Genomic DNA, 27,396 nt, shown 5'->3' with positions numbered 1-27,396 from the left:
TTGCTCAGCTAAGGTAGTTCCACGTGAACCTTGCGGTTATATCAGAGATATAACCCACTAATTTTTTTGCCACAAATTGAAGATATGGATACGGATGACATGTGGTTTCAGCAGGACGGCGCCACGTGCCACTCAACACGACCGAACATGGCCATATTGCGAACGAAATTTGAGGGACGAATAATTTCGCGTTTTGGTGATGCCAATTGGCCGTCCAGATCATGCGATTTGAACCCGCTAGACTTTTTTTTTTGTGGGGTTATGCGGAAGACCGTGTCTATGCCAACTCTCTGCAAACTCTTGAACATTTGAAAGACAACATTCGTGAAGTTATGACCGAGATACCGCCCCATATGTGCTGAAAAGTCATCAAAAATTACCTGTTCCGGATCAAGGTGTGCGAGGAAGCCCTAGGTGGACATTTGAATGATGTTGTATTTCACACATAATGGCATAAACCAAACTTTAATTCGAAATAAAAGTTTCATCGAAATTCGAATTCTAAGTGGTGTGTTTTATTTCAATTTACTTTCGGAATTTAAAGTTGGAAAACCCTGTATATTCCCTATGCAGAACCATGGGGAGGCTTTAATAAGGGCTTTCGATTGCAGTGGAGAATTACTAAATGAAATTCCATTTGAACTAGGGTATTTGCTAGGAATGGCTAATGGGTTCGTAAGGTGTTGGGGAAGCTAACACTTTGCAAGATATATAAAATCGGCTTTTAAATACATTGTGTCGTCCATCACACAGCAGCCATATTTTGTCAGTATCTTCTCGTAGAGCTTCCGTACCCGAGTTTTAGCCGTCGATTGATGCTGCTCATCGCGGTTTGGGAAGTTCTGTACCTTGTATGTATGTAGTCCAGCTCTCTTCTTTGCATTCTGGACGTAGCTCTGCGACATGCCGATCTTTTTAGCCAAATCACGGCTTGAGACGATGGGATTTGCTTTAATCATCCGGTTCACCTTCCCCTCCGTCTTTTTGTTCTCCGGTCCCGGTTTTATTCCAGCTCCTTTGCCGTGGTCCAACGTCAACCGCTCCAGGAACCGCTTCAACACTCTGGAGACGGTTGAATGGTAAATGTTCAACATTTTTCCCAACTGCCGGTGCGACAGGTCAGGAAATTCCAGGTGTTTGGAAAGAATTTGTTCTCTCGACTCGCGTTGGTTCACCTCCATTTTCGTTGAATCGGAAAACACGACTTCGAGTTTGACAGCATGTAGACAATACACATCAATGAGAAAATGTGGAAAATTTGGTTGATTTTTACCCAATGGTAAAAAAGTTATGCCCTGTTGAATGTGTCGCAATAATTTCGTGTTCGCCCTTTATGTTTTGGACATTAAAACAAATTCATGTATATTTAACCCATACTGATGTTTTCTTTATTTCGTGGATTGAATTATCATGGGGATAAAATACATCTTATACTATACAATACAAAGATTGAATCGCAATACTCTTCCATTCAGCATTCCACACACGCAACGACCATTCCTTCCAGTAAGACTATTGCAAGTCACTCTTTAAATGAGGTACACACTCAATAGAACATCTTCAGCAGTAGTCCAACCACAGCAAACGGAAAAACAACGACCACTCCGAACCTACCAGCGGCACTAGTCGATACGCGGCCGCCATCCTCGTCCCGGGCTGCACGCTGCTTCTGTGAACGAATGGTACAAGAATCACCACAGTCCTCTTTCTCACAGATATCACACAAGCCGGATTTTGGTCCTTCGTAGAATTGACGGGCGATACGAGCTGTTGGATGGCATTAGAATGTTTATCGGCTTTGGCTTGAACTTAGAAATACTTACAATTATCGTAGTAATCGTAAATTACAACGGGAGCTGGCTTTTGTTTGGCCACCTTGTGTGTACGGAAGGCGGAGATCGTGGGACAGAGTTCATTGCGATCCAAGCTGTCGAAGTACAGCACAACAATGGTGTCGTCATCCTTCAGTTCCACTTTCTGCAATGGAAAAATAGTTTAATCAACAAAAAATTCACATCTTGACTCACCCTGCATACCTTGATGTAGTCCATGTTCTCCAAAGATGGCAGAGTGTCCGTATCGGCGGTGAAACCACTCGGGAATCCAACTTCCATTACAGCCATATTGGAACTGTTCTGACCAGTTGTCGGTACAAAGCTTGTGCAAACCGACAGATGCAAATAATCCTGGTTGGAGTTCTTGTTAACCTGCGGGTCTAGTACGAATCGTGGCCACTCTCCGGTCACATTCATGTTATACTTGTACGATAGCGAAAACACGGCGAAGCCACTACCAGTAGCCTTGACATCGATATTCTTAGCAGAAGATGGCAGCTCGAATTTCTGCAAGATCAGGTTATTCTCGGCGTTGACCTTCATTTCCCGTTGTTGGTTTTCGTTGTATGTAACCACGATCGTAACGTCATTGTTCTTTGATGAAATCTTCGCAGCAAGTTTAGCCAATGCTTGAAGACCAACAACCGTATCCTGGGTGGACTGGAAACCACCTTTTTCGTTACGTTGAGCGATCAACCATTTCATAATGGGCAGAGCATCGGTGTCCAGATCAGCTTCGAGGAAAGCCAACAGTCCGTAGGATGACATCTCCACGTTGACGGAGTTTGGCTTGTGGTACCATGGGTTTTTGCTGTCACTTTCCGGGATCGGTTTATGCCACCACTTGGTGTCTCCCTCCGTTGTGGCCTTGGTATCCAACTGTGCCAGTATGTAGTCTTTGGAGCTGTGTTCGGCAAGCAGCAGAGCATACGCGGCAAGAGCCAATGCATAGTTATCCTCGAGACCTTCGGTATTTCTAACGATGTAATCCAACGCTTTGTCGATAACGTTCCTGTACTTCGGAATAAGATTTTTGTTCTCGAGGAATGCAATCAGCGTATACGCAGTCAGCGCAATTCCTTGTCCAGATCCTCCTTGCATATCTTTATGGGATACTACTCCGACTTCAGGGAAACTTCCGTTAGCTGCCTGCTTACTGCCCAGCCATTCAAGGGCACGGTCGATCACATTCTCATCAACGCTAATGTGGTTAGCTGCTTGTTTGAACGACCGCGCAACGAAAGCTGTCAACCAAGTGCTTCCACTCTTGTCAGAACTTCCGAATGCACTGAACGATCCATCGTCATGCTTGTAGGTCAATTCTCTCTGATAGCCGGACTCCATGAATTTCTTTGCCTTCGTTTCGATCTTCGATGTCAACTGATTGGTATTTTTCAGGTAATCCAGAACAACAATGTTGGGGACGAAATTCAACATATTCTGTTCCCCACAACCGTAAGGCATCCTGATGAGAGAGTCGAGATTCTGGATCGTAGATCCCAAGATATCACCTGTAACGAAAAAATGGTTATTCCCTTACCAGGAGCCAAGCAATACGATACCTACCAATCACGGCGACTTCAATCCGGGTCGAGTCAGGCACTGCATTTTTCGGCACGTCAACCGTAAAGTTGGTCGCAGTTTCCGGTGAAGCACGCAGATCGACGAATCGGGCTTTGTTAACGTACTGTGGTAGACCCTCCGGCTCGACAAGCAACTGACGCTCGACACCGTCTCCGGCCATCTTGGTAACAGCCGTTACCTTGATCGTGATGGGACCCAACTTGGTTGGTCTGATCATGAACGCTACCGTTTTTCCACTGTTGGCTGGAATTGCGACACTCTTCTTTCGGAACAGTTCCAGCTCTGTATGGGTAGAATAAATGTAGCTATTTATTGATTAAACCCGATCATGATTTATAACCCACTTGCGGTCTCATCGACTTCGTTCTCTACATCGGCGAACTGGAACTCTTGCTCGTTATTGTGGAACGTCACTTCAGCATTCTGATCGGATTCCATATAGTTGAAAATAACAATCGGAATCGATACAACTTCCCCCCGTTTAACTGAGTATGGTAAATTAGTGGACACGAAGAATGGTAGGAAAACATTGAGCTTCCTTGGTTGCTGGGTTAAGCCAAGACCGTGGACTGGACTGACCGAGAACCCAGTGATAATCCAAGATGTGATAGTATCGGGAACTTTTTTCGAAATGGTCTTCTCACCGGAAAAACTACAATGGAGGGAATAAGAGTGTTAAAAATGTCTAATTTATTGACATTCTGTTGTTATTCCATACAAGTTAGTATATTACAAATGAGAAACATGAAAACACACCAAAACCTAAGGCCACATTAGCGAACAGATGGTTAGAGCTTCACAAAGTACAACCAAAAGAACAGAGTTAAACAGAGAATCACCGAGAATGAAACATGCTTTAAGAATCATGGCGTAAGCGATGCCACCTGAAAAAAATGTCAACAGGCTCAGGTCCCCGTCATCATTTAGTAGTCATCGATCATTTTATTAATCCACTTGGGAATTTTAGTAGCTTGGCATATTACGGTGAATCCTGGGTATCAGTCAGCGCGGGGTCCGCCTAAACAGTTCAACCTCAAACGGCCATCTCCCGTTAACGTATTTGCGTATGCGTTTGCGTGCGCAGCATTAGCGACAGCAGGTGTAAAATCGATTATTATTTGCTTGGTTACAAACGGATTAACACGCTTCAATTAGTTCGCAGCATCCAGCAGCGGGAACGCAAATATTTACCCGGAGTAAGCGTTCTCAAACAACCACGTGTTGGCGATTTCACGCGGAAGGAAAACTCGCGGAGTGTTCTTATGGGGCTTCGGAATACGGCTGAAAGCGTACGGTCCTGCCAACGGTGGTCGAGTATTGGTTATGAACTTGTGAACCGGCAGCGAGCGCGGATCCTTCTCGATCACCGTGTACAGCGGGGTTCCGTCCGGGCCTCTAAGTGTTTTATAGGTAATGGGAGGCGGCTGAGAGGAGGTATCGTTTGCTGAAAAAGTTCAATTTAGTTCGGATTTTGGGATTATTTTTATTGGTTTTAAATTTCGGATTTCTAAGCGGAACACCGATCACGGCAATACTCCACACTGCCACAGAACGAAACGAATGATGACATATTTGTATGGTTCCCAAAATAGTTTTGCATGAACCACAGAACCCATGAGATTGTTTTTGTTCGTCAGAGAAACAATCATAAAACACAGTTTGTTTCGTTACAGCTTGTGTGTGTATCAAAATAAATTGCACTTAAGCGAATAATTGAAAATATAGTAAGTTTATATGAATTTAAAGTAATGGTCATAATAAAATACGTGCCGGCTGTTTCATAGTTTCCTATCGCTCGTTCTGGATTGAAATGTAAAAATCGGTTTCAATCTGATAATAATGCATTGTCTATTTAGAATTCGTTCGTAAGAAATCACTTCTATTTCGGGGCAACCAAAAAGGTTAACCAATCAAAACCAATGTCCTATGGAACTCACACAGAGAAGTGTCATTAAAATTATTTACCTTCACTTCTGTTATGACTGCGTTCTATCCTTGTAATAACAGCCATTAAACTTTGCACACCTGTAGTGAGATTTGATTCAGTTAGAATCCGGAATCACTGTTCCTCTTATAGCTGCAGGCGCAGCAGGCGTATCTGGAATATTTTGACAGCTAATTGTTTGAAAAAAACTGTATCTTCCGACGGTAAAATCCAGCCTCATGGCAGAAAGCCATGTTTTTGGTGCCAACATCTCGAGCATCACAAACGTGAAATGTGAAATTTGCCAAATGTCATAATATTTCGGAAGATTATTTTCCCATGAGAGAAACATGTATCCTTCGGATCATGTATTTTCTGAACTATACCATTTTTTTTGTATCAATTATTCAACTGGGGGCCAGATCTGGAGAATGCGGTGGATGCAGAAGCAATTCGAAGCCCAATTGATGCTACTTTGCCATCGTTTTCATTGATTTGTTATTTTTCGAATTTTTTCACAATACCAAAAGTTTCTTCACTCACGATGCTGTAACTCAATCGATCCAATCGACCGTTTGCTGTCAAATTTTGACACGTATCCATTGAAAAATGGTGCTTTGTGATAGTCAAGTAGATTTTTGCAAGAGGCGCCATCTAGACGTCAACCTTATGAACATTTCAGCCGAACTGTTGGTTTTTTGACGATATCCAACTTCCTAAGCGGCCACTTCCATGTCAAGATTTACGTGACCAGAGTACCAGAGGGTTGGACATCAAAGATAACATTTTAAGGAACCTAAAGAATGATTCACTTGCAAACTAAAAAAATCGTACGTATTTTTGGAGCACTTGCATCGTTCTAGCATAGTAGTGCCTTAATTTTAAAAAGAGTTTCGGCATTCGTAAGCTTCAAATATTGTTTGTGGCTGAAAGTCTTCAACCGATCATCGGGTAATGGATAGTTTCAATCAGGTATATAAACTCGATACTCGCGACGAATCTAGTTTACTTTTTATTAAAACATTATATAACTCATTCGAAGTAAAAAAAATGGGTGGGTTATATCTATGATATAACCGCAAAGTTGACGTGGGACTAGTTCAGCTTAGCAATCATTTGTTTGTATTGAATAAATTTTTGATTGAATGAGACAATTTCCGGATTCAATCGAATTCAATATATTAGTTTTGTAAGAAAAGAGATTGAATGAATGCCATGTAAGATCAATTCATGCATTGTGATAGATTATATTCTTCGTTACAGGTATATTTAATGACAGTCCTTCTACGTTTGGTATGATGCCAAGGACAAAATATGCGAACGGAAGAATTGTTAAATGATTATTATAGTTTACATTTCCATCTGAAGTTTGCATCTCTCAAGTGTACGTACTTCTCGAACCGAGAATTTGCTTGATTTGATGAACTTCAGGAACTCAGTTTCGATTCTGACATGTACGTCGAACGCACATTGTTTAATCAATATCAATACGCGATTTCGCAGCAAATGGTTATCAACATTTTGCCTAATCATCAAATGGTATGCGTAGAAATTCAGTGAGCAGAAGATATGAAGGCATATCTTTCAATGCAATCTTGAATAACCGAGCCAAAGCGTTATGTTCGTACCCGCTCTTGCAATCTGTGTTAGGAAAATACTTTTCGGAGTGCAAAAAAAAAATGCGGGTGCAGAAGAACCTCCGGCTTGCATGAATCAACAACTTCAACTTCTACTTTTTATACTATAGAGGATTCAAACAGGAAAGTTCATTCGCCTCTAGTGTGTGCACGATTTTTCCAGGTTCTTAAGTTGAGGAGACCGTGTTAAGTAAACATATTCTAGTTTGCACAAAGGCAAGCGAGTACAAATGTACTCGCAGTTTGCATTCATTTGCAAAGCCGATTTCCCCAGACATCTTGATTTAGAAGTCAGTGTTGGGGAAACACATTTCAGTCGAAACAAAAATACCCCCGACTTTCATGTATTTGCAATGCCAATTTCTCCAAGGCTGCTTGGTTTTGATGGCTGTGTTAGGGAAACCGTAAATCAAGCCAATCAAAACGAGGCAGTTAGGGCGTTTAGATAACGCTTAACATTTTACAGTTTTTCAATTGTTTATCTAATGGAAAATAACATTTCATTAATTGCGATAGAAGCGTAGAAATATTCCCTATCAATTGATGCGAAAATCTTTCCGTTCCAGTAAAAAATGTTCGAGTTATAAGCATTCGGAATCTTGCATTTTTTCCCGCATGTTCTGTGTTTAGGTTTTGGTTTTACCCCCCATATTCTCCGGTTAGACGTACACGTCAAAACATGCGGGTGCAAAAGTACCCCCGACTTGCATGAATCAACACCTTCAACTTATACTTTTTATTTCCCAGGCTCCTAAGTTTATAAGACCATGTTAAGGAAACATATTCAAGTCTGTACAAAGGCAAGCGTGTTAGAAAATACTCGCAGTTTGAATTTATTTGCAATGCCGATTTTCCCAAACACCTTGGTTTAGAAGTCTGTATTAGCACATTAAGGAACGCACGTTTTGGGGCAAACTTGAACGCTTCATTTGTTCGGATCCCACGAATGAGATCGTTTCCTTCGATGTGGATGAGACGAAGGTGAGGCATCGGTAGGCCTTGTTAGATTCTTGGGAAACCAAGGATTTAACCTTCAAGTGTAGAAAACACCAGTTATTTAGTGATCCATCAGTAACAGACGAAACGCGAAACACGAGAAATCTCGTGAGCGGTCCGCAATATGTTAGGTAAACACATTTCAGTCAAAACAAAAATATCCCCGACTTGCATGAATTTGCAATGTCAATTTCCTCAAACACCTTGGTTCTGAAGTCTGTGTTGGGGAAACACATTTCAGTCGGAACAAAAAAAACCCGTCTTGCATGAAATTGCAATGCCAATTTCCCAACGCTCCATGGATTTGAAGTCTGTGAACACACATTTCAGTCGAAACAAAAACACCCCCGATTTTCATGTATTTGCAATGTCGATTTCTCCAATACTGCTTGGTTTTGAAGTCTGTGTTAGGGAACACATTTCGGTGAGAACAAACATCCCCATACTTTCATGTATTTGCATTGCCGATTTCCCCAAGGCTGCTTGGTTATGATGGCTGTGTTGGGGAAACCGTAAATCGGGCCAATCAAAACGAGGTAGTTAGGGCGTTTATATAACGCTTAACATTTTACAGTTATTCATCTTAATATCTGATAAAAAATAACATTTTATTATTTACGATAGATGCGTAAAAATATTCCCTTTCAATTGATGCAAACATCTTTCCGATCCAGTAAGAAATGTTCGAGTTATAAGCATTCGGAATCTTTCATTTTTTCCTGCATGTTCTGTGTTTATGTTTTCATTGTACCCCCCGTATACTCCGGTTAGACGTAGTCCCACGTCAAAAGTGTTGCAGAAATCATTCCTGACAAAACCGAATAAGTTTCATATAGTGTTCCTATTTTACTAATACTCTTAAACTGCCAATGATAATAATTGAAAGATCGAATAATCTTCGATGTTTTTATAGATTTATCACTTCCAGTGTAATACCGAGGTTCTGCTGCTGTTAGTTTTTAACAAAAAAACTACAACTTTAAACCCTTTTATTAATATGATGGATAACTACTCTGAGGGGATTAAATTTTCTCTGAAAATAGATTAATATGGGTTTTCATTTTCCACAATTGCCGAATGCAGTATCTATTACTCAACCAATGGATCAGAGAATAATTCGAAATATAAAACTAATCAACCAAAAAAAATTAAATCGTCAATCATGCTAAATTCAGAAACATTGAACAAGGCACTAAAAAACGTTAAAAGATGTTTTGGATTTTTTGGCAAAATAAATCACTTTTATAATATACGAGTGTTTTTGAGGAAATATGAAATTGCTATGAGAAAAGCTTTGCAACAATAATCTCGATATGTTATGTTGCATTGTGTAATAATATGTTGTATTACAGTTCATGTTATAAAAATGTAATAAATGTTTTTCTATATTTTTTTGCAAATTACAGGGAAAAAAGTGTTCAAATTATACCTGTTTCGAATATATCACGTTTGAATTATATCACGCGAAAATTTTATTGGATCGTTATATAATTGAGACGTTACTTTAATAGGTTTTCAGACAGAATGAACATTTTTCAAATAGAAATCATGAATGAAAATTAACTTCTCCCTATCAAACTAGTGTTTAATGTGAATGAAAAACTTTGTTTTCTTTATACGGTAAAATAATCTCTTACAAAAATTGTATCTGAAGATAATTTTATATTATAATGATAAGTTTTAGTGGAAATATCGGAAAGTGTATAGAAAGTAGGTTAAGTTAGGTTAAGTTACTTGAAGCACGTCTTTGCTTCCAGTAAATAAATAACGCCAAGTAAAAATTTTGATGATTCAGATTTTAGCAATTTAAAGCTGCCTTCTCACCGATTATTCTGGTAGAGTACTAAGCCTTTATAAAAACTAATGTCGTATCCAGATGTCGACACCGTACCGTTGTCATCAACTTCATTTCGTTTTCACTGTGAATTGTATACGGGAATAAAGCCCTATAGTTCAAACCTGATATCATTCAAATACTAACAGTACTGAAATATTCATAAAAGTATACATTCCCAAATTAAAACATAGAGTTTTTCAGGTTTTTTTGTATGTACGTATGTATGTTTATTCAGGTTTCAACATTTTTGAATATTTTTTCCGCTGCCTTGGTTGTTATTTGTTGTTTGCTCAGAATTTTATTGTTAACTGCATTACAATTGAAAAATAATTGAATGTAAAATGAAAACATAAACACCGAAAATGCAGGAAAAAATGCAAGAAAGATGTTTGCATCAATTGATAGGGAATATTTCTACGCATCTATCGCAAATAATAAAATGTTATTTTTCATTAGATTAATAATTGAATAAATGTAAAATGTTAAGCATTATCTAAACGCCCTAACTGCCTTGTTTTGATTGGCCCACTTTACGGTTTCCCCAACACAGACTTCAAAACCAAGCAGCCTAGAGGAAATCGGAATTGCAAATACATGAGAGTAGGGGGACTTTTGTTCTCTCCGAAATGTGTCCCCTAACACAGACTTCAAAACCAAGCAGTGTAGGAGAAATCGAAAATAGGAGGAGCTTTTGTTTCCACCGAAATGTGTTTCCCTAACACATACTTGAAATCCAAGGAGCGTGGGGAAGTTGGCATTGCAAGTTCATGCAAGTCGGGGCAGGGTTACCATATCTACAGAATAATCTGTATTTCTACAGATTTTTTCGACTTTTTGATACCAAGAATCTGAAGATTGATATTACAGATTTTTGGAGATTCATACAAAATGTCCAGATTTTTTAAAGAACGTTCCAATAAAAGTTATGGCTTGATAATAATATTTGCCCATCTCATCCATTTTATTCGTATAGTCTTCGAATCTGTTCAAATGAGAATCATCTGTTTTCGAGATTCATATTTAGCATGATGTCCTACATTCTTATACAAACGTCTGCGTTATTAGCGTTATCTATATAGATAAAAATGGAACGCCAAATGTGTTCGTAAGCGCAAAACTCGAGTATGAAATGGTCCGATTTGAGCCGGGTTTATTTTGTTGAATTCGTCCATCGCTAACACGGTCTCACAACGCAAAAATATAGAAACCAATTGAATTCGGAAATTGTTTCATTCAATCAAAAATTAAACCAATAAAAACAAATTATTACTAAGCTAAGGTAGTCCCACGTCAACCTTGCGGTTTTATCATAGATAAAATAGGATTAAGAATTTAATATAAGGATTCAGTCTGAGGAATTATAAACAATTCGAGACGGTGATAAATAAATAAATAAATATAACCCCCCCTTTTTTTTCGAATTAAATATCTCACAATTCAACTGTTTACAGAATGAAGATGTGTTATCAAATCTGGCATCCTTGTGCTGGGTTGTTTACATGTGGAATGGAGTGATAGGCCACATACACACCCTGAGAGGAACGAATGACACAAACCTATCCCAAATTCAAGTTTCATTGAACTGCTTTCGAACCGTAACTGTCACGTCCATATCCTCGTTTGAATTGAGGTTCAACTCGAGGGCAGCTTTCGTCTTCGTCTTCGATAGTGGATGTCGCCGTTTTAACATATTTCTTAAATCGCCAACATCCTCTGAAATTGTATATGGTATTTTTGACGTGGGACTACGTCTAACCGGAATATATGGAGGGTAAAATGAAAACCTCAACACAGAACCTGCAGGAAAAAATGAAAGATTTCGAATGCTTATAGCTCGAACATTTCGTACTGGATAGGAGAGATGTTTGCATCACTTGATAGGGAATATTTCTACGCATCTATCGCAACTAACAAAATGTTGTTTTTCATTAGATAAACAATTGAATAACTGTAAAATATTAGGCGTTATCTAAACGCCCTAACTGCATCGTTTTGATTGGCCCGATTTACGGTTTCCCTAACACAGCCATCAAAACCAAGCAGCCTTGGAGAATTCGGCATTGCAAATACATGAAAGTAGGGAGACTTTTGTTCTCATCGAAAAATGTTCCCTAACACAGACTTTAAAACCAAGCAGCGAAATCGGCATTGCAAACACACGAAAGAGCCTAGAGGCGAATGAACTGAAAAGTTTAAACCCTCTTAAAGCCAAAAAGAAGAAGAAGAACACACGAAAGTAGGGGGAGCTTTTGTTCCCACCGAAATGTGTTCCCTAATAGAGATTTCTAAACCAAGGTGCCTGAAGAAATCGGTATTTCAAATTCATGCAAGTCGGGGGTATTTTTGTTCCGACTGGGATGTGTTTCCCTAACACAGACTTCAAATCCATGGAGCGTGGGGAAATCGGCATTGCGAATTCATACAAATCGGGGGTATTTTTGTTCCGATTGAAATGTGTTTCCCTAACACAGGCTTCAAAACCGAGGTTTCTGGGGAAATCGGCTCTGCAAATAAATGCAAACGGCGAGTACTTTTGTCCTCGCTTGCCTTTTTTTTTTTTATATAAATTCGTTTATTTTTACAGGCTCAGTTGCATAAGTTTAAAGGAGCCGAAATCTTAAATATATTTTTAAAACTATATATATGAACAATTTTCTTAAATCTATGGTTAGTAATGTGGGAAACCGATTACTCGCGGTGAACTCGAGATTAGAAGGGTGACATATTTTTCTCAGGAAAAGGATGGGGTATAAGGAAATTATTACAATGTTGATAATCACACACACTCAATTCTTAAATCTATTCGTACATCTATTGTGAATTTACATTTCATTCTCCTGTTTATAGCAAGCGGACCAATTACTCATAAAGGAAGAAATGGAGGGTATAAGGATATAAGGATAATCACACACGAACATCGATAGATTTAAGGAAAACATATATTTGGGACATGTAATCAAGGTCTAACCGAGCCAACACATCTCTCACCGGCACATTGGGCTGCCTTCCTCTAGCCCGAAGGGAGTTCTCTAAATTCGATCTGGCAACAAGATACACCTCACACGACCAAACAACGTGTTCGATGTCGTGGTAGCCTCGGCCACAAACGCAGATATTGCTGCCGGCCAGATTGAAACGAAAGAGTAGCGCGTCTAACGAACAGTGATTGGACATGAGTCGGGAGAAGGTGCGAATAAAGTCCCGACTCAAGTCCAGACTTTTGAACCATGGTTTGAGGCTAACCTTAGGGATAATCGAGTGAAGCCACCGGCCCAATTCACCTTCGTTCCATTTGCGTTGCCAGTTAGCGATGGTATTTTTACGGACTAAAGAGTAAAATTCATTGAAGGCGATTTGACGCTGATAAATATCGCCTTCAATCGCACCTACCTTTGCTAATGAGTCAGCCCTCTCATTACCCGGAATTGAGCAATGAGAAGGGACCCACACAAAGGTAATGACATAACAGCGTCTGGATAAAGCACTCAAATTTTCTCGTATTCTCTCAAGGAAGTACGGCGAGTGCTTTTCCGGCCTCACTGAACGGATAGCTTCGACAGAGCTAAGACTATCCGTTACAATGTAATAGTGTTCAACAGGTCGTGAGGCGACGCTGTCCAGCGCCCAATGAATTGCTGCCAATTCAGCAATATACACTGAGCAAGGATTCTGAAGACTGTGTGAGGTGCTAAAAAATTCGTTGAACACTCCAAATCCTGTGGACTCGTTTATAGTGGACCCATCAGTAAAGTACATATTATCACAATTGATACCCCCATACTTTTCATCGAAGATCGTTGGAGCGATCCTCGATCGTTGGTAATCTGAATATCCATGGATATCTTGCTTCATGGACAGATCAAAATGCACAGAGGAATTGATGTAGTCAGGGAAACAAACACGGTTGGGAATATACGAAGAAGGATCAACCTGCATGGAGATGAATTCATGATATGAACTCATGAATCCGGAGTGAAAATTTAGCTCGATCAGCTGCTCAAAATTTCCGATCACCAATGGGTTCATGATCTTACACCGGATGAAGAACCGAAGAGATAATAAATTGAAGCGATCTTTTAGTGGGAGTAGGCCTGCCAAAACCTCGAGACTCATGGTATGCGTTGAGGGCATACATCCCAACGCGATACGGAGACAAAGATACTGAATTCGCTCGAGTTTAATGAGGTGTGTTTTGGCAGCTGATTGAAAGCAGAAACTGCCATACTCCATTACTGAGAGAATAGTTGTTCGATACAACATTATAAGATCTTCGGGATGGGCTCCCCACCAGGTGCCGGTAATTGTACGGAGAAAGTTTATTCTTTGTTGACATTTTTTACTCAGATACCTAATATGGGCCCCCCAAGTACATTTGGAGTCGAACCAGACCCCAAGATACTTGAATGACATAGCATGAGTGATCGGTTTACCCAAAAGTTGAAGCTTTGGTTTTGCTGGTCTATGCTTCCTAGAAAAAACCACCATCTCTGTTTTCTCCGTGGAGAATTCGATCCCTAGCCCAATGGCCCAGGTTGAAAAATTGTTCAAAGTATCTTGTAAGGGTCCTTGCAGGTCGGATTCGTTTGATCCTACGACAGACACCACTCCATCATCTGCAAGTTGTCTTAGGCTGCAATTTTGTGTAAGGCAATTGTCGATGTCGCTTACATAGAAGTTGTACAAAAGGGGGCTTAAACATGAGCCCTGGGGGAGTCCCATGTAAGAGACCCGACTTACTGCCGAATCTCCGTGAGAAAAGTTCAAATGCTTCTCACAAAGCAAGTTATATAAAATATTATTCAATAGAGGCGGAAGACCCCGAGAGTGTAATTTGTCTGACAAAACCTCTATTGAAACAGAATCAAAGGCCCCCTTTATGTCCAAGAATACTGAAGCCATTTGTTTTTTTCCGGCGTAAGCCATTTGAATTTCTGAAGAAAGCAACGCAAGACAATCATTCGTCCCCTTGCCCCTGCGGAACCCATATTGTGTATCTGAGAGTAGGCCATTCGTTTCAACCCATCGATCAAGGCGAAACAAGATCATTTTCTCCAACAATTTCCGTATACAAGACAGCATTGCTATTGGGCGGTACGAATTGAAGTCGGACGCGGGTTTTCCGGGTTTTTGAATAGCTATAACTCGTACTTGTCTCCAATCATCTGGAACAATATTATTCTCCAGAAACCGATTGAATAAATTCAACAAGCGATGTTTCGCCACATCAGGGAGGTTTTTCAGCAAGTTTAACTTAATTCTATCCGATCCCGGAGCAGAATTGTTACATGAAAGGAGAGCAAGAGAGAATTCTACCATCGAAAACTCGGAATCAAGATCGCACCTATCTTGTGGTATATCTCGAACAATTTTTTGCACAGGAGCGGAATCAGGACAAACCTTCCGTGCAAAATTAAAAATCCATCGATGTGAATATTCTTCGCTTTCATTCGTTGAAGAGCGATTTCTCATGTTTCGAGCCACTTTCCATAATTTTTTCATTGACGTTTCTCGTGACAAACCTCCCACGAAATTTCGCCAATAAGCACGTTTTTTCCCTTTGATTAAGTTTTTAAATTGATCTTCAAGGGCTAAATACGTTTGAAAATTTTCAGGGGTTCCACGTTTCCGAAAAGCTATAAATGCATTCGATTTTTCTACATAAAGCTTGGAACATTGGCTATCCCACCATAGATTGGGAGGCCTTCGGGAAATGGTGGAACCTGGGATGGGTTTCGTTTGAGCGCGAACCGCGCTGTCATAGATCAAACGAGAAAGGAAGTTATACTCCTCCAATGGAGGTAAACCATCTCTGGAATTGATGGCTAGAGCAATCGCGTCCGCATATTTTTTCCAGTCAATGTGTCTTGTAAGGTCATATGCCATGTTTATAGATTCAGAAGAATTCGACCCAATGGTGATGGAAATTTTGATTGGCAAGTGATCACTACCGTTGGGGTCCTGGATTACATTCCACTTGCAATCTAACGATAGTGAATTCGAGCAAAGCGAGAGGTCAAGAGCACTTGGGTTAGCAGGAGGTTTAGGTACACGTGTTGTTTCCCCAGTGTTCAAAAGTGTCATATTGAAGCTGTTACAAAGATCATATATCAACAGTGAACGATTGTCGTCGTACTGTTCCCCCCAGGCAGTTCCGTGAGAGTTGAAGTCTCCCAAGATCAATCGTGGCTCAGGAAGGAGTGAGCACATGTCAACAAGTTGCTTGCGGCTAACCGCAGCTCTCGGAGGCCAATACAAGCTGACAATACAGAGGTCTTTTCCTCTGATGTTTGCATGACAAGCAACAGCTTCAATCCCTCCAATAGGTGGAAGGTCAATTCGAAAAAATGAGTGGCACTTATTGATCCCCAATAGCACCCCTCCGTATCTGTCATCACGGTCCAAGCGTATAATATTAAAATCGTGGAAAGAGAGATCATCTCGCGAAGAAAGCCAAGTTTCGGACAGAGCAAAAACATCACAATTGAACTTATGAATTAAAAATTTGAATGTATCCAATTTAGGGATAAGACTACGACAATTCCACTGTAAAACAGTGATATCTCCGACCTCTCTATTTGAATTAGACATCAAGAGAGATAATCATTGCAAGGAGGGGCCATGTTTGCATCAATTGTTGCAAAATTGTCTTTAATACTGGAAGCATTGATATGACAATGGTTCTGATGGAGTCGGAAACATTAAAGCATGTGAAGATTTGAGCCACAAGGTCAGTCAACTTTATAAATCCCGATTGGGAAGTTGAACTTGACGGTAAAATAGGGACAGTTGGGGTTTTTGATGTTCCTTCGAGTGCTGGGTCGTTCGAAGGTGAATTATTCCCACGGAAGCCAGGAGGAACCTGATTTTGCTTGTCCGCTGCACTCGATTTTTTAGGCATGCTAACAGAGGGTATAACCGGAGGGGCTTGTACTTGAACTTTGGGAGTGGTCACATTTTTGCGCCGGGGATTCCCTTGGAAGATGTACGGTGTGCCCTCGTTAGCTGTATCCGCTTCCATTTCGTCAACTGGCAGCGAAGCGAAGACATTGTTTGCGGTTAAAGGTTGTTGCTGTTGGGCCAATGGAGAAGCGCCCTTTAAAATTTCCGCAAAAGTGCGCTTCGAGCGTTCCTTTAAAGAGCGCTTCTGCTTCTCCCAGCGACTCTTGTAAGTTTCACAAGCCGAGAGCACGTGCGGAGTTCCTCCGCAATATGGACACTTTTGCTCAATCGCACTGCAGGATTTGTCCACATGTTGCTCTCCGCAAGTGGCACAGCGCTCCTTGTTGGCGCAGTAAGCTGCTGTGTGACCAACTGACTTGCATTTCAGGCAAGTCATGGGCTTTGGCACGAAGAGTCGCAGCGGTAGCCTCAATTTGTCCACCATAACGTAGTCAGGGAGGGCGGAGCCAGCAAAAGTGACTCTAAACGAGTCGGACGGCGTAAATTTCGATTCTTTCCCTTCCTGGGAGATTTTGCCGAGTTGTCGGCATTCTAAGATTTTAACCTTAATCAAAGGCAGCTTTTTAAATCTGCCATCTCCTTCCATAATTGATTTGCACGTCAGACCCGTTTCGGTTATCACCCCCGAGATTTCTACGTCATGGGAAGGCACGTAGACACGATATTCCAGGGTAAACCTCTGGTCGACGACAATACCGTTTGCGTCTTTCCGATCAGCTACGACAACACGCAGTTTGGTCGGTCTAACCTTCGAAATTTCTGTCACGGAGGAGTATCTTGCCAGATCTTTCATGATCTGAATAACATTAAGTGCTTTTCCGTTTGGCTTAGGCCTGAAGAAAACAACCCACGGACCAGTTCCAGGTGCATCTTCAGGATAGACCTTGACACGTGGAGAGAAGACTACAGGACGAGAAGGAGATGACGAGGATTGAAGGGGATCGGGGACAACAGGATGGGGAGGCGAAATCTGAGCTGTTGTAGGAGCGAGGGGGGTTGGAGAGGAGGTATTTGCAGGTTTTTTAGAGGGGGGCTTGCTAGAGTTAGCAGACTCGTCCCCGGACGAAACATCCTCTGATGTAGGAACGCGTTTAAGTGTCTTCGCTGTTCCTTTATTAGAACTTTTTTCAACCAGAGGGGAGTCATCATCAGAGATCTCCATATCTGGAGATCCTCCCCCTCCTTCTGCCATTCTGTAATTCGTACTTATATTCTAATAATTTGTTTTTAATAATAATAATAATAATTAAAAAAAAAAATTAAAAAAAAAAATAAATCTTATATCTTATTTATTTCTATTCACCACAATGCACCCCAGTGCTGATGAACTGGCAACCGCTGCTTGCTTCTCAGTCGGAGCGCTTGAGCGCTCGGTACTATCACACACCACTAAGAAGTGATGCTCTCCTTCACACTGCTGTAAGTTAGCAGCGAATCGCGCTGGTATTGTGTGCGTGCAACTGACCACCGATGTCCGACTTCGACTGCGATGGCGACAAATCGGCGATAACTGAAAGCCGGCAGGCCTTGCCAGGCTTTGACGATTCAGCTTTTCTCACCAATTCCGAGTTCACACTGCGTTCCACGATATCTCGAACAATTCGAAAACGCGCGAAAAAACCACACCCGGGCGACAAAAAAAAAATAATAACAGCCAACGGTAACCGAAAACAATGCTTCAACGGAGACGCTCACAGCACACCACTCGCTTGCCTTTGTGCAGAGTGGAATATGTCTGTCCTAACATGATCTTCTAAACTTAGGAACCTGGGAAAATCGTGCAGACACTAGAAGCGAATGAACTTCCCAGTTTCAAGCAAATTCGAGACTCGAGAAGTATGTACACTTTTGGGATGTAAACTTCAGAGGGAAATTTAAAATAAAATAATCGTTTGATAATTTTTTTTTGTCTTTATTGGAAAGATTTTCAGCCTTAGGCTGGTTCATCAAACGTTTGATAATTCTTCCGTACATATATTTTGTTCTAGTCATCATACCAAACGTAAAAGGTCCGTCATTAAATTTACTTGTAACGAAGAACAATCAATCACAATAAATGAATTGACTTTACACGGCATTTGTTCATTTTTTTCACTCACAGAGCAAATATATTGAACTCAATTGAATTTGGAAACTGTGTCATTCAATCAAGAATTTAATCAATACAAACGAATGATTGCTAAGCTAAGGTAGTTCCACGTCAACCTTGCGGTTATATCATAGATATAACCCACTCATTTTTTTTGTTGTGAATCTAATTCGGTACAGTGGCTCGAGAAAAGTATATCGTTGATGGAGAACGCAAAAAAGAAGAGAGTTTGCTATCGGATTTGAGCTCGCCAAGCAGATAAGCATAAACCATAACCAATTCATAGTTCTAGTTCCAGAAAGCAGATATAGCTATGAAGTTAGAACAAGAGGTGACCTAACTATGGAAAAAAAAATAAAAGAACAAACCCCTGTTCCCGCTCACTATGCCAGATCCAGGACTCCGGAAAGTCTTTCCGTACACTCACTGGATTGGCACTGGTTTGAAGAGCTGTTTCGGAAATTGCGAATGGCAGGCCACCTGGGATTGCTCCCACTGGGAATGGTCCGTTTGCTGATAGTCGAATATAAAGTAGTCGAAAAATAGGTCGGTGAATGGTTTTCGTCGAAACAAAAAAGAAATCCATAGTTCGTCTGAGACATGATCGAAATGTGTAAAATCAAATGGGGATTACATCGTATAAATATCTGTATCTGTGTTCTACTAAAATTTATTTTCTTCTTAAAAAAACAATTCCAACTCGCAGACCTGGTATATGCAAGGATTCAACGATATAGATAAGGATCAGTCGAGTTAAAAAGACGCCATGATATATTTTCTTATAAAAGTTTTCACGGATATAATCAGTTCTGTTATTTAAAGGAAGTAGTATTAAGTACACATATTTGAGAACTGTACTCGATAAAATTCAGCCACACAAACATGCATTTAAAGTATAAAATCAATTCATTAAATGTTAACAATGAGTCCAGTTCATTGAAACAGAAGAGAGAAAAAAATATATACAATAAAACTCGATAAATTCTTCTTGTTTGGGTTGAATAATTATTCAACTACCTTTGTACTGACATTTCTCTAACATCTTTTAGATCTGGGAGACCGGATCTCGAGAGTATGTTTCTCTGGAGACTCCTGTCAGGCACTGAATACAACGACGATGTGATAGAGAGAACGAGGAAAGCAATAATTTTTGCATGCAATACTTCTAGTTCATGGAACTTGACATGTACATGCACGGTCTGAGAGACACAACCAATACAAACTTATCCCAAATCCATGCCTCAAAGAATTGTTTTCGAACTGTAACTGTGACGCTCATAGTCTTCTTTGAATTCAGGCGCGACTTTGGCATTCTAAACCTCGTCCTCGCTCTCGGTCCTCGTGTCGACACATATCCTGAAATGAGGAGTCGATCGAGAATCGTATACCGAGATTGTTAAGCAGAAAAGAATGAACCGTAGCCAAGTAATCATCAGTGAAAACGATACATAGTGTTAGTTCCAGTAAGTAGTTGGAAATACGAAATTCGAACGCCAGATGAAAGTATGGGAAAAATAGACCCCCAAACCCCTGCTCTCGTTCCCTGTGCCAGATCCAGGACTCCGGAAAGTCCTTACGTACACTCACTGCCCTGGTTTGAAGAAGTGTTTGGGTGATTGCTAAAGCTGTGAATGGCCGGTTCTCTAGCGATGGCCCCCTATAGAACTGTTGAGTACGCCCATGGCGCAAATACGCACCTTTCCATCCAACATCTTCAACCCACCAGTGTATGCAGGTATAGTATGACACCTATTTCACCGAAAAGGTTGACCAAACGTCACCATCGGAATCTATTGTAACAAAAAGAACAACAATTTCGCGTGCTCCATGCAAACGTGCAGCAAATTTATTATAAATATACAAGCTAACTTGTTGATTGAATTTGTGCTAACTAATGCTATATTATTGTGATATCTATTGATCTCTCTGGTAAAAAATAACATATGAAATATTGAAAGTCAGTTAACTAATTAAAAGTTATATGCAGCGCTCGCTCTAGAATACCTAGTGAATTTGTTCTAACCTAAAATCTACCTACATGCGAAGGTAAACTTACTAGCTAAAATATTATCAAAATGTCTAAATCTAGCCTTTATGGCTCTAGCCGATAAGTTGCTTGTTATTGACGGCATAGGTAGGGAAGCTCACAATTGAGCAGAGTAAATGTATGGGAAAATGGAAATGCTTCTAGTTTTCATCAATTTAAATCGTTTACACATCAGGGGATTGTAATATATAGCATTAAAAAATGTTAGGGAATTTCTGATTCGTTTGGTTATTAACGTTAACTTTATTTTATGAAAACGATCAGAAAACATGTCCGAATTGGCCCCTTAAATGAAAGGCGTAGTTCTACGTCAAAAAAGTGGAACGAATAATTGAGAAGTTTGACAATGAGTGTTATCTGGAGAATTCTCCAAGGCGTAGATGTAAACCTGGTTCTAGTGACCCCAGATTGGACCAGAAAGTCGTAAATAATAATCGATCTACCTCTATTCGTGACTTGGCCAGAGAATTGAGTACCAGCATCAGAATGATCCAGCGGATTAAGAAGAGGGACATGATTTGAAAAACAACAAGAAGTAGGAAGTACCAAAACAAACTCTGGAATAGTAACAACGTGCTAAGACGAGGGCTCGAAAGCTTTATGAACGTGTCCTGGATAATCCCAACCGAGGTATTTTGATGAACGACGATACATATGTCAAAGAGAACTCCGCAAAGCTGCCGGGGCTTCAATTTTACATTAAATCGGTTGGGGAGAGTGTACCGACCAGGGCTCGGCAAAGTCATATTCAACTGAGGATAGTCAGGGGACTATGAAGAAATTCTCCGCATTCAATTAGAAATGTTTTAGTTAGTATTTGATCGCATAAAGTAAGACATTTCTCAGCAGAAGAAACAACGTACAAAAAAGGGAAGGATGTCATTTTGTAGGTTTTTTAATTACTCTAAGAAAAAACATAAAAATTATTCGTCAGCTGTTCAATGCACAGCACTGCTAATAACCGTATTTGCTATCTTGTTCCACCCCCCAATTGTCTCCGCTGTTCGATCTAACTGAACAACGGAACAGTACGAATACTCTTGCGTAATTCACCATATGTTAGATACGATAAACATCTAACACGTACACGATAAACTCCGACAAAAAAATAATTGGGAAATACCAAGCATCTTGAATGTCTTACTGGAATGTTATAAGTTATTTAGGTTCGCGTGCCAGTCGCAAAACTGCCTTCAACTAGGATTGCATTTGCGCTAATATTGATCATAATGAAGCATTGCTACTGTTTTCGAGTTTGTTGATATTAACAAAAAGAGTTATTTCGCTTGTTTAGTCACCAAGAAAGTAAATGTCGTTCTGGAGTTTTGTATGTGATTAGGTTTCGCTTACCAGTAGCAAAAATTCCTCCGCTAAGAGTGACAGCTGCGCTTCTCTCGAGCATGAGAAAGTAATGCAACTTTTTTTGAGGCCAGTAATATTAACATAGGCGTTTCTATTGAGAATAGCGCAAAATGATGAGATACCAAAATAGTGTCCAGCGAATTGAAGTGATCCAGCGGAAATTCGTCCGTTTCGCCCTACGCAACTTGCCCTGGAGCGATCCTTCGAACTTACCCAGCTATGAGGATCGTTGTAAATTTATCGGACTCGATTTGTTGAGCTTACGTAGAGATGTAGCGAAGGCAACTTTTATATCCGATCTAATTTCCTCGAAAATCGATTGTGCTGATTCTTCAGTCGATCGATTTTAATATACGCCCTCGTATCCTGCGTTCACATACATTTCTCTGCCTTCCTCACTCTCGCACAAACTACGGTTACAACGAACCCGTATCGAGTATGTCTCGTGTATTTAACCGCTGTTATTTATCTCATGACTTTCACTTATCTCACGCCAGTTTGAGAAAGGCATTCTTGACCGCTCTTTCCAGTTAGGCATAGTTTTAAGTAGATTAAGTATTTTAAGTTATTATTTTTTAGGTATCATTAGGGCACTCATGCTCAGGCCTGTTGATAGTAATGAATAAACAAACAGAAGTATTTGTATTCCTAGTAGCTTCATGCCACCAATGTATGGTTCTGTATGCATGCTATGCCGCTTGGTTTACGTTGTACGAACGATGCCTAGAGGTGCGATTGCTTTGAGGCAATACTAAATAACTTGTAGCATGATATTTGATACTTGCATGTGTTGTCATTGTTGTTGTTTCCATTCGGTGTCAAAGCTATATTGATGTAGTTATGAGATGTGGAATAATGGTGCTGGTGTAACATGTATATAATCAACTGTAGCCGAGTCTATGTCAATTGCGAAAAAGGCCACCGGAATAGCGTTCGAGGTAAATTTTCAATGCATTGACATGGAATAAATTGCGACATACGATCAGCTAGTTTATTGTTTTGCGAGGGCAAGAATGAATCATAAATCAATTATCGTCAACTGATTCTACAATGAAAAACCATTTCAAAGATTATTCTACTAAGCAGTTGTTTCGAAAATTTCACAGCATTATAGAATAATATCCGAAGGTATAAACAAGCGACTTATATAAAATAACAACCTCCTATATATTTTTTTTAATTTTTGACCGTCCTTGCTCTTGCGACGAAAAAAGTTATTCAAAACTGACGTTCTCAATAACATTTGATGATGATAGAAACTGTTTGGGCCAAATCAAGTTTTTTTTTAAATTTTATATTACGATCCAATGAATAATTAGTAGCATATTGTGAAGAATAAGAAGGATAAAGTTCTTTATACGAGAAACAATTAGTGAAGTATCAGTATATAGATGTCAAAGAAAAAATTATCGAACTTCGACTACAGCAACACGTTTGAATAGTTTTCCCGATTAATCCCCATTAATCCCGAGATATTGAAAATCCAAATTAGCGAGAAGCTGTAACTTACATATTAAGCGACGGTAGAAGAAAAAAAATACTCAAAATACGGATCAAAAATAAGATACAGCAATCATTCGCTAACTGGGCTTTCTTCAACTGGACTTATATCTAACAGAGCGAGTATTTACTGGGCTGCAAAGCAGTTATGTATCAATAATAGACGTCATCTGCAATTTGAAGTTTTGCTTTGCAGCCCAGTCAACGAGTAAAAATCAATAATTGGGTTGATTACGTTTTTCCGGTTAACGAACGATCGCTGTGGAATGCCCAACATAATTCACAAACCCATCGAACTGGCCGAAGGTATCCCAAATCCAGGATTCGGGGAAGTTCTTCCGGATAACAATGGGCTCGGATGCTACAGGAACAGGCGCACTCTCGTCTAGCGGTGCAGAAACTGCTATTCCTACTGGGTAATTGCCGAAGTAAATCTCTGGTGGAACACAATTTCGATGTATGATTGTTTCGTTAATATGTTTAGAAATAATAATGTGAACAATTGTATTCGAATCGATAATTTGCTGGAACTTTAGAATGATTCGTTTGTTCTAACTGAAAATTATCGTGGGAGGATCAGTTGTGAATTATCACGGAAGCGATACTACCCGCACAAAATTCTCGTAACTGTATCTATTGGAAAACTGTGAGAACCTCTTCGAGGTCACTGTAGCTGTGAATCTATATATCATACAATATATGGTAAAACAGAATCACTGAAACGTAATGCTAAATATATTGAATTATTTTTTTAGGCGATTGATGCGTACGCGCGAAAAAGGCGTAAAAACCGCGTAATTTCGAGAGAGTCGAAATCGATCATAATAAAACCCAACACATGTATGAGAGCGAATTGCAAGTTCAATTCGTTGCAGATACTGACCTACATGAAGCAATGATCATAACCAATACCATCATATTAGAACACCTCGATAGTAGTGTGTGTATGTGTGTGTGTGAACTAATTTACATTGATAATTCGATGTTAGTAATCTAATAATTTCAAAAATATCGACAATTTGGATTGGTGAGAGACAATCACATTGCTTTTAAATACCATTACGTTTACGAGACAGCGAGAATGAGATGGACAAAATAATCCAACAAAAAGATGATATCAAAACATAATAGACGAACCAATCCAGCCGGCCAAAAGAGTCCCAGATCCATGATTCGGGAAATGATTTCCTGATAGTAGTGGTAGGCTCAGTTTCGACAGAAGCATCCGAATCTTGGCGGATGTCAATCACACCCCTTTCCAGATATTCCCCATCCGCTATGCGATCAGTGGCATACAGAGAGTCGTAGTAGTACTGTGCTGGTGAAATATTTGATCAAATGTTGATTATTATATTTCGCATACATATGCAATTTGTTTTTTTTGCGATTGTGTATCAGGCACGAATCCAACGAATCAACCATTTTCACAGAGCTATTGCTACATTCAAAAATTTAAGGTTTGGGATGTATTCATGCTACCTTCGCTTTTCACGTTCAATCGTTTCTCTTTCACATTGATAGGACGTTGTTTTCAATTGTAATTTTCAGAGCGAATTGAAACATTCATTTATTCGAACTGTTCAGATTCGAATGAGTATTTTGGATAACAGAGGGCTGAAATGATGTACATGAGTAATCAGTTCCCAGCGCTGGTGTGTAGGGGTAAACGCGACTGCTATGCCCTCCTTTGTCGCTTCTAACATAGCTTTATTTGAAAGGTGGTCCGCGGCAATCCATTTTGGTGAAATGAAACGGCTGTAAGCCGCGTTTGGGCAGTTTCAATGTCCATTGAAGGCTTCTGCTTCCCAAATTAAATCGATGTATGTGTATAAAATTAATCAACCGAAAATGGTAGAAGAATCGAGTAAAAAATAATTTCCTTTTTTGGATTCAAAAATTCTGGGCTCTGATAATCAAGTCGATACTAGTCTTAGCCCCGACAAACCTAGCCTAGCAAACATATTTCTTGAAACAATTAGGATGCGAGCACTTGTGCAAAGGTTGAACAAGAAAGATCGTTCAATGATTCTTCATAACCTTTACACTGACAGTTCTCGATTATTCGTGTACGCCGTATAATCGAGAACTACCACTGAAGATTCATTATTATTATTTTATTCATCTAACAGAAACAGTATTAATGAATAATCTATCACGATTTAAAACACATGCAATCTTCTTATTCTATTAACAAATTGTAGTGTGGACATTCCAAATCCAAACACTGATTCAACAGACGAAAACATGTGGACCATTGTACAAACAGGTCCATACAAAGTACGATGAAATCCCGGCAGCATCAGGGGTCGATATCTCAGCATCCTATCCGGGGCCCGAAAGTCCAAAAGCGAAAGGGGATAAGAGCAGTCGACATCGCCATTGCATAGTTTAACTACAAACGTCACTTGCTGAATCTTACATCACCCATCAAGTGTTTCAAGTTCAAGCGAGCGACATCTGTCAGGATATGCCGGTAGGTTCGATGGATCATGCTACGGTAGATTCCAGAGCGCAAGCTGTACAAACCTCTTATGCACACGTTCAATTCTCAGGTTCTATGTGACGTCAGTAGGAGCTCATACAAAGATTGCCAAAAGAGACGAAAAATTGAAGAATCACTTCCGAAATTTTGTCTTCCACGGTACGAATCAATAATTGCGCGGTAATAATTGCTCGAAAAAGTGTTGGTCCAAAGTTTAAGCATTGTCATTGTCACATGTTGCCAGAGATATAGCGAAACAGTTATCGTAAAATTATCCTTTTTATCGAATGAAATGAGGATGACTCAAGAACTTTATATTTATCCATCTTTCCCGGTATGATATATTGGAGGAAAAGTAATCTATTATTTGGTGGTGGCTCGGTGGCTTTAGTGACATCTCGCGTAATATTCATCATACAACCTCAAGTTTATACTCGTTGTGAAGATGACATTTCACACTAAAAATAATGTTCTGCTGTTTTTGTTTGTTTCATTCAGTTGTGAGTTACAGGGTGTTAACAATGGAAGTCAACAAAAAAAAATTCGGTACCTTTTAAACTTTTTCTTTTATAAAGGCGAAAATTTAAGGCAGAACGCTGAAATTGTGAATGGTGTTTATGGTGCCGATACTGTAATAGATAAATTCATGCAATTTTATTTTCATTAATTATTTTTATTTTCATTTTTTAATTTTTTTAGTGCAATACACTAAATTAAGATCTCTACTGCCGAGTGACCGTTTGAAGCCAGCGATTGACCAGAAACGTTGACCAGAATTGGCCAACAGTTGTGTTCCATCAGGCAACACATGTCAATAGCGACTCGCCAGAAACTCCGGGAGCTTCACTGAGATGTTTCAACGCATCCACCATATAGTCCGGACCTGGCACCAAGTGATTACAATCTTTTTCTCGCATTGCGAAACTTAATAAATTGGGATGAAGGGAAAATTGTAAAAATCGAGTGCTAGATTTTGCTGCCAATAAGGACCAAGACTTTGTGCACCCGTGGCCGAGTGGTTAGCATCTCACATTATCATGCCGGGTGTTCGGGTTCGATTCCCGTTCTGGCCGGGGGATTTTTTCGTCAAAGAAATTTCCTTCGACTTGCACTGTGATCACGCGTATTCTAGAGCTTGCCCCT

General features: G+C 39.9%; 1 protein-coding gene and 1 long non-coding RNA gene across 20 annotated transcripts in view; one reads left to right on the top strand and one right to left on the bottom strand.

The window, feature by feature from the left end:
• Positions 1-27,396, top strand: part of LOC129778318 (uncharacterized) — a 32,544-nt gene that overhangs the window by 4,080 nt on the left and 1,068 nt on the right. The gene's annotated exons all lie outside the window — the stretch shown is intronic.
• Positions 1,362-27,396, bottom strand: part of LOC129778316 (thioester-containing protein 1 allele R1-like) — an 83,555-nt gene continuing 57,520 nt past the window's right edge. For 13 of the 18 annotated variants that reach the window (XM_055785155.1, XM_055785151.1, XM_055785147.1 and 10 more), the window contains exons 9-13: positions 3,764-4,071; positions 3,402-3,701; positions 2,037-3,346; positions 1,824-1,977; positions 1,362-1,767 (exon numbers count right to left, since the gene is read on the bottom strand). In XM_055785155.1, coding sequence (XP_055641130.1) covers positions 1,547-1,767; positions 1,824-1,977; positions 2,037-3,346; positions 3,402-3,701; positions 3,764-4,071 — 2,293 coding nt within the window. In that variant the 3' untranslated portion in view covers positions 1,362-1,546. Of the gene's footprint in view, positions 1,768-1,823; positions 1,978-2,036; positions 3,347-3,401; positions 3,702-3,763; positions 4,072-4,610; positions 4,864-19,230; positions 19,376-20,085; positions 20,219-24,059; positions 24,208-24,908; positions 25,090-27,396 lie in introns of all 18 variants that reach the window. The other 5 variants (XM_055785148.1, XM_055785159.1, XM_055785161.1 and 2 more) reach the window with 5 other exon arrangements.

Source organism: Toxorhynchites rutilus, chromosome 3 (assembly GCF_029784135.1).
Source record: "Toxorhynchites rutilus septentrionalis strain SRP chromosome 3, ASM2978413v1, whole genome shotgun sequence".
Classification (NCBI taxonomy): domain Eukaryota; kingdom Metazoa; phylum Arthropoda; class Insecta; order Diptera; family Culicidae; genus Toxorhynchites; species Toxorhynchites rutilus.
Note: the sequence above shows the minus strand (reverse complement) of the source record. Positions and strands in the feature narration are given on the sequence as shown.